We start from the raw sequence: 8,172 nt of genomic DNA on the forward strand, positions 1-8,172 counted from the left end.
TCATAAGAACTTCTTAGTATGTTTGTTACTGAGATAGTGTTTATATCTACACAGCATCCATCAAGTTCGTGATCCATGGTCACTGCTACTCTCTGAATTCCTTGTGGGAGGATGATGCAGGTGGAGGAGGTGCTTGTCTTGAAGGAGTTCTGGGATGGACACCTGAGATGTGGTCCAGTCTCTCTGGCAGGTGATTTACCAGCTTCTTCCTATTTCTTAACATACCTGGGGAATCTGACACATCTGCTCAGACACCAGGTCATTCTCATTCACTGCTTGCATCAACAGGGGTCACAGTAACCTTTTGGGTGTTTGGTCAACATTTCTCAGCATCACAGTAACATCACCACCAGCAGAATCTTCAGTGTCAACACCCAGAAATTTTGGAGACGAGCAACCTCCCCCGTTGGACTCATGCCCTGGGTTTTCACACCAAATTAAATCCCAATTTCTTTTGGGTCAGTTGGAAACTCCCCAGCCAGTCGGGATGCTTGACTCCCTCCCTTACCACAGGCACGAGCCTGCCCTGGTCAGCCCAGGTTAGAAACCTCCAAAACTCACTCTAGTGGACCATCACATGGCAATCAGCCAGGATTGTGAATCAAAACTTACTGATAAAGGTGTCAGAATCCCTCCGAGGTGTGGCACAGAGCAACCTCCAGCAGCCATTACTGCTATCAGAGAGCGCTTTATGTAGCATCCAGAGAAATTCCAGCAGAGTCCAGCATGAGGGACCCTTGTCATGGGACAGGAAACACAGAGTGTACTAGGTGAGCTTTAATTACCATCACAGGCTTTGTGCTGTGTTCTGGCTCCCTCCCTGCACCAGGTTTATGGTCCCACGAGCTGCTGCTCCCCACCCCGGGGCACTTCCCCTGTGCCATTGCAGCCCCCTCCCTTCTTCCCTCCCTCCCTTTCCCCTACTGTTGGCCTCTCACTGTGACCAGCAACTAGCTTTTGAGGACAGGTGCTGCCACAGCAGCTCCCTTGTGGTACAGCCCACACCAGTGAGCAGAATAGAGAGGAGTTCCAGCATGGCAAGTGTTCCCCAAATCAGACCCAAACCCCAATCCATGGCCTGCTGGGATCCGCAGCCCCCACCCACAGTGTGCTCTCCCACATGCTCGGGGCACCCTGTTCTCAAATGACACGAGCACCACACATTCCCTGCTGCTCTTTAATGACTCCTGGCTGCCGCAGAGGGGAGGGGCCGGGCTGGCCTGTCCCGCCGCACCACGGGGGCTGTCACAGCTTCAGCTCGTGGGGCATGGGCTCCCCCCGCAGCCCGGCCAGCAGGTTGTTGGCTGCCAGCACTGCCATGGTGCTCCTCGTGGCGTAAGTGGCACTCCCGATGTGTGGCAGGATCACTGCGGAGACAGGAGGGACACCCATCACCTTTGCGGGCCGGGACAGCCCCTTTCAGGGTCGTCGGAGGTACAATACACATGTATGTATTATTTACATATTAATAAACAATTAGTATTACTATTATAATTTACATATTTAATTAATACATATGTGTTAATTTTGTCCTGCTTGGTGTTGTTCCAGAGCTCTCAAATCTCCCAAGTCCTGCAAATTTTTCCAGAAAAGTCTCTGCTTCCATCCCTCCCCACACTGTCTACTTTGGCAACCAAAAAAAAAGAGTTTTAGCAAAAAGATAAACGAAAAAAACCAGCTACATATTCATATTTCATAAACAGACACTCAGTCATGGGCAGTTCCAAGTTTTCATGGATGTCCCCATGGTTTCTTTTTGGAACAGACATTCCCTACTCCAGGAATGTCCTTCCTGGAAAGAGGACATCCTGCACAACAGCAGCCAAGCAAGCCCTTCTTAGCTATCCTTCCTCACATGACTCATCCTCCTCCAGAGAAGACAGGTGTCAGTCTTGCACCTGCCCTTCCCACCTGCTCCGCACTATGCAGGTAACAGCTGCCTGGGCTCGTGGTGGCTCGGCAGGTTGGCCAGTCGGCAGCACTCCAGAGCCCAAGACTCCTCTGGGCAGACTCGGCAACCCAGTTTAGCCACTGGGAAGCTCTCCTAGCAGAATATGTGCCCAGGAGCTTACAGAACACCTGAGCTGGGCAGAGCCTGAGCTGTGATTTGGGTTCCTGTTCAGGCACCTGCTGGTATTGAGCCCTCCGTGAATTTCACACACTGAATGGAGACCCACTGGGAAGGTGCTAAACCTGAGCTGATATTGGTGGCTTTCTGGAGAATTAAAACAGCTCCCACACTTGTTTGACATTACATGGATGAGTTCTTACCCCACAGCAGACCCCCACATTGTACAGGAGCTCCCTACAGTCCAATTAAATATACCTGACCTGCCTGTCCTTCCACGCTTCCCTGGCACCAGAGGGGTAACAGGGACAAGGGATGCCTGTCACACTTGCCAGTTGGGCCCCTGAGGAGTGTGGGCAGCCCGGCAGAGCCGAGCTCTGGCCACCCTGCTGGACACTTACCACAGTTCTTGAGGGAGAGCAGAGGGTGGTCAGTGGGCAGTGGCTCTGGCGTGGTGACATCCAGGCCGGCAGCTGCGATCTGGCCCTGGGCCAGCGCATCATACAGGTCCTCCTGGTTCACCACGCCCCCCCTGGAGAACATGAGGAGAGAGGCTGGCATCACCGCCGAGGGTCCCACAGGCTCCCAGGGCCACAGCCCACCTGGGACAGCCCAGGCGGGTCCCCAGGGCTGCCTGATGGAGCTCAGACCCTCTCTGGATGTGCCTGAACCTCCCAGCACAGCGAACTGTTCCTGCTCCAGTTGCCTGCAGTGGGGGAAGAGCTGGCTGCTCCCTGAATAACTTATCTTGTCTTTGGCTAGATCCCAAGGGACCTTGGGAAAACATTCCCAGTGCCTGTAGCCATTAAGGCTGTACATGCTGTCTGGACTCACAGCAGATCCTCTGCACCCAGAGCCCAGCGAGGTGACAGGCACACTCTCAGGCAGGGGACTGGGCTCCCAGTACCTGCTCGTGTTGACAAACACAGAAGTTTTCTTCATCCTGCTGAAGAAGTCCTTGTTGCACATTCCCTGGGTGGCTGGTGTCAGGGCACAGGTCACCACCACGAAGTCCGACTCCTCGGCCAGCCTCGTGAGTGGGACTGAAGGGAGGAACACAGGAATGTCCTGCTGCAGCTGACACCTGCCCTCAGCAAAGCTCCCCATGGGCAGCTGCAGCCTGACCCCCTCTCCTGTCAGGACACCTTGGTGCTCAGCCCGTGGGGACAGTCCCCAGATCCTTCCCCTCCTCCCAGGAGCAGCTGCCACCTTCCCTCCCTGTCCACTGTGTCCCGCTTCTTTGTGGGAATGAAACGAATCACCAGTGGATGGACACAGAGAAGGGCAACAGTGGCAGAACAGTTGCAGCCCATGGTTCTGGTGGGGGTCTGATGAGCCCCTGCATGTCTAGTCTTCGCCTGGGTCAGAGAAGGCAGGTGCCTCCCTGTCACCTCCCCCCACCTCGTGGGGCCCGTCTGGGACTTGGTATTTCCTCCCTCGCTGCCCTCTCACACCGGGCACCCCAAGGAGCCCCCCACAACTCCCAGCTGGTGCCCTCTCTCTGCTGGCCCGCCCTGCAAGTGACACCTCGGTGGAGCTGCCCCAGCCACGGTGCTCTGTGACTGCCGGCCCATGCTGGCCCTGACCCAGCGCTGTCCTTACCAAACTCAGCCCCAAACTCTGCTGTGCTTTCTGGTTTTGGGCCACTGCCAGTGTACAGAAACTTCTTGACCCCAAACGGCTTCAGGCGCCGGGCGACTGCCTGTCCTAGGAGGGACAGAGAAGGATGTCAGGGCACCACGGCTCCATGAGCTGCACAGAGACCAGCTCCTGAAGCCACTGAAGGGCCACTGTCATGGGATCACTCTTGCCTGGCTTCTCCCAGCCCGGACCACAGGGTGGGGAATGGAAAAGGGCTGTGAAAAAGGGCTCGTGGGACACTGAACCCGCAGCTGCCCTCAGGAGCAAACTGGGGAGCAAGGACAGGCCCAGCTGCCTGCTGGCAAAGTACACAGCTGGATGGTACCAAGTGCCGTGTGGACTTTTGCCACTGTTTGTTTAACTGGAGGCCAGGAGGACGATGTACAGGTTGCTGCAGGGATTGCAGGTGGTGGAGGCACCTCAACGCTTGAGCCTTTTAAGGCTGAAGCCTGATGAGCCAGCTCGTGGCTCTGGGAGAGGCTGCTGTGCAGCTCCCCTTGCTGTGCTCATGTTTAAACAGGTGAGCCTCGGGGACACCACCTTGGCTGAGTCAGAGAGTCCCAGAACGATTTGGCTTGGAAGGAACTGCAAAGACCATCTCGTTCCAACCCTCCTGCCACAGTCAGGGACACCTTCCACTAGCTTAGGTTAAAGGTGAAGCTCCAAAGCCACCCTGCCACTGCTGGACACACAGAAACCTGGCCCCTGAGCTGCACTTACCTATCCTGCCTAGCCCGATGATGCCCACCGTGCTGTCAGACAGGCCATATCCACACATCCACAGGGGCTTCCAGGTCGTCCAGCCGCCACTGGCAGAGAGGACGGGACAGGAACAGAGTTAGGGAGAGCCTGCTCAGAGCCCAGCCCAGGCACTTGGTGTGAGCTGGATGAAATGCTGGCCTTGGCCTGTGTCACCAGCCCCCTGTGGCTCAGCTCTGGAGCCGGGGCCATCCGCAGCTGGCACTCACCTCTTGACCTGCTGGGCCGCCTCCGGCAGCCGTCGGCACACCGAGAGCAGCAGGGCCACCGAGAGCTCCGCCGTGGCGTCCGTCAGCACGTCAGGGGTGTACCCCACACGGATCCCCCTGCCCGGACAGAGGGGGCGCTGGGGCAGCCTCAGTGTGCTCCCCTGGCACCTCTGGGCTGGCTGCCAGCACTACACCTGTCCCAGGTGCTGGGGGACATCCCTCTGTCTCTCGGCCCTCCCACCACACCCTTTCCCCAGGTTGTCTTTGCCTTGCCCTGGAACTCAGAGGCTCCTCCAGCTCAGGTGGGGTGAGGTGACCCCAGATGTGATCTGTCAGGAGGGGAGTGCCTGCAGTTGGCAAACCCCAACCAGCCCCATGCCCTGCGGAAGCCCATTTGCCAGAAGGGACCGGCAGACGGTATGCTGGGGAAGGGGTGCAGGGTGGGGCAGGGAGGGATCGGGGGGCAGGGGTTGTCAGAGCTGTGGGAGGGTCAGCGGTGGGGTCGGTGGCGTTACCGCTTCTTGATCTCGTCCAGAGCGAGGTGGTCGAAGCCCACGGACATGGTGCTGATGACCTTCAAGCCGGGCCCTGCAAGACACGAGCAGCGCTGCCGAGCCTGTGCCGGGGGCCCGGGGGGAGGAGGCGGAGGAAAAGGGGGACCCGCACCCACCGGCCGCGTCCAGCACCTCGCGGTCGATGCGGTCGGAGAGCAAGCACAGGAGCCCGCGCGTCCCCGCCACGCGCGACAGCAGCTCGGCCCGCGGCACCGGCTCCTCCGAGTCCCACTGCTGCACGCGGCACCTGCGGGCACCGGCCCGTCAGCCACCGGCACCGGGACCCGCACCGGGACCCGCACCGCGACCGACCGGTCCCGGGACCTTAACAGGCACCGTCACCGACAGGCACCGAGACTGGCACAGGGACCGGCCCTGGGACCGGCCCCGCGCTCACCCGCTCGCCTGCGACAGCACCCGCAGCCCCTCGGCCGGGATCCGCCGCGTCACGAACACCGACATGGCCGCCCCGAGCGCCCCTCCAGGCCCCGCACACCGACCGGAACGGACCGACAGACGGACGAAGGAGGCTCCGCCCATGGCCCCGCCCTCGGCTCCACTCACACCCAAAGGCCACGGCCCGGCCACGCCCCCGCGCCCCCGACCTCGCCCACACCCTGACCCCCCCCCCAGGCCCCGCCCCCCGCGCGCCCGCGCGCTTCGTTCGCGCGCCCCCCCGTGCGTGTGTGCGCGTGTGTTCACACATGGACATGTGGACACGCGTGGGCGTTCCTACATGTGTGTTCACACATGGACATGTGGACATGCCTATATGTATCTATATGCTTTTACATGGATGGACACGTATGGACATTCCTACACACACCTGTGTTTATACCCGGCCATATGAGCATTCCCACATATGTGTGTGTCACACATGGATACATGGCCATTCCTACACATGTGTACATATGTACATGCATTCATGCATACACATATGTGTGCACAACTCCTGGTAAAGCTGCAGCCCACGGCTTGGACAAGTGCATCTTCCCAAGTTAAGGACTGTGTGGATGGCCCAGCCCAGACAGTGGTGGGAATGGTGCCACATCTAGCTGGTGTCTGGTCATTTGTGGTGTCCCCCAGGGATCAGCGCTGGGCCCAGTCCTGTTCAATGTCTTTACTGATGATCTGGATGAGGGGATCGAGTGCACCCTCAGCAAATTCACGGATGACACCAGGTTGGGTGGGAGTGTTGAAGTGCCGGAGGGCGGGAAGGCTCTGCAGAGGGATCTGGGCAGACTGGATCCATGGGCTGAGGCCTATGGGGTGAAGTTCAACAGGACCAAGTGCCGCTGGATCCCTTGGCCACTTTGGCCACAACAACCTCATGAATGCTCCAGAATGGGGCAGAGGGGCTGGAAAGTGCCCAGTGGGAAAGGCCCTGGGGGTGCTGGTGACAGTAGTTGGACATGAACCCAGGTGTGCCCAGGTTTGCTAGAGGCCAGTGGCCCTTGGACTGTCCCAGCCATGGGGTGTCAGCCCCAGGACAGTGCCCGTCCCTGTGCTGGCACTGCTGAGGCCCCTCGTGTCCTGTGTCGAGGTCTCGGCTCCTCAGATAGGAAGGGTATTGAGGGGCTGGAGCGTGTCCAGGGAAGGGAACGGAGCTGGGAAGGGGCTGGAGCAGCAGGAGGGGCTGAGGGAGCTGGGGGGGCTCAGCCTGGAGAAAAGGAGGCTCAGGGGGGACCTTCTGGCTCTGCAACCCCCTGACAGGAGGGAGGAGCCAGGGGAGGTCGGGCTCTGCTCCCAGGAAACAAGGGACAGGAGGAGAGGGAACGGCCTCCAGCTGTGCCAGGGGAGTCTCAAGTGGGACATCAGGAGGAATTTCTCCCTGGAAAGGGTGGTGAGGCCTTGGCAGGGGCTGCCCAGGGAGGTTTGGAGTCCCCATCCCTGGAGGTGTCCAAGGAAGTGCTCTGGGCTGGGGGACAAGGTGAGGATTGGGCACAAGGTGGACTTGATGGGCTGGAAGGGTTTTTCCAACTGCAGTGTTTCGTGATTCAGTGATTCTGTGATATACACATGTGTGTGTATACTTGTGTATACATACATTCTTTCACACACATCCATGTCAGGTCCTGTTTTGGGAGGAGTTCCCTCTGACAGCCTGGTGGCAGCTATGGAGGGTCCCAGAGGCCACAGATGGTCTGAGTGCTGCCTCTCAAGGCACTGATCAGACACTGCTTGTTAATTAACCCAGATTTAAATTGTCTGGAGTCCTGACCTGAAACGTACTCTGTGACTGTAGGGAACCCACGGGAGCCATGAGCTCGACAGGTAACACAGGTGTGTTGTGTCTGGGAACAAGCACAGGGGCAGATGGATAAAGACAACAAAGCCGTGGGCAAAGTGGAGTTTAAGGTACATGTCCCAGAACATCTCTCCGTGTGGGATTCCTTCTGCCGCTCCAGGTGGAATTTGTCTTTAATGTGATGCACCTTCAGAGTGCTGTCAGATTACACCAGCAGAATCGATTTTAATTTTTAATAATTGCTTGAAAGTTTATTTTATGCTGCTGAGCTGGGTTATGGTTTGACCTGACACCTTATCTCCCTCCTTGATCAGGTAGATTTGTGTTGGAGAGCACACACCTGCTCTCCAGTGTGACACATCCAGGCTCATCCTGCTGGTTTTTTCCTTTCTGCTTCCCAGTATTGGTCCCTGCAGATGTGGTGGAATTGCTACCTCAGGCTCTCTGGCAACTTCCAAGCACTGATTCAGTCCCTCCAGCCAAAGGGAGACCTACAAAGAGAATTTATTTACAAAATGAAGTGCACAATGCTGGAAAAAGTGTGGGTTTATCAATTAAAAACACCTTTAAACCACCTTCTTCATTGTGTGGCTTCAGATCTGGAGTCCCCTGGCCCCCCTTGGTCCCTCTGGAGAGGTTGGGGTGCTGCACTGCACTGCACTTCTCAGGGGTTCTTGGCAGCAGAGGCACAGG

General features: G+C 57.8%; 1 protein-coding gene across 1 annotated transcript; it reads right to left on the bottom strand.

The window, feature by feature from the left end:
* Positions 1-1,163: 1,163 nt before the first annotated feature.
* GRHPR (glyoxylate and hydroxypyruvate reductase) lies at positions 1,164-5,788 on the bottom strand. The gene is made up of 9 exons (XM_032676024.1): positions 5,629-5,788; positions 5,348-5,478; positions 5,193-5,265; positions 4,678-4,794; positions 4,430-4,518; positions 3,671-3,775; positions 2,976-3,111; positions 2,470-2,600; positions 1,164-1,367 (listed from the first exon to the last, which is right to left on the bottom strand). The coding sequence occupies exons 1-9, from the start codon at positions 5,769-5,771 to the stop codon at positions 1,246-1,248; spliced, it is 1,047 nt and encodes a 348-aa protein (XP_032531915.1). The 5' UTR covers positions 5,772-5,788; the 3' UTR covers positions 1,164-1,245.
* Positions 5,789-8,172: the final 2,384 nt, after the last annotated feature.

Source organism: Chiroxiphia lanceolata, chromosome Z (assembly GCF_009829145.1).
Source record: "Chiroxiphia lanceolata isolate bChiLan1 chromosome Z, bChiLan1.pri, whole genome shotgun sequence".
NCBI classification, from domain to species: Eukaryota; Metazoa; Chordata; class Aves; order Passeriformes; family Pipridae; genus Chiroxiphia; species Chiroxiphia lanceolata.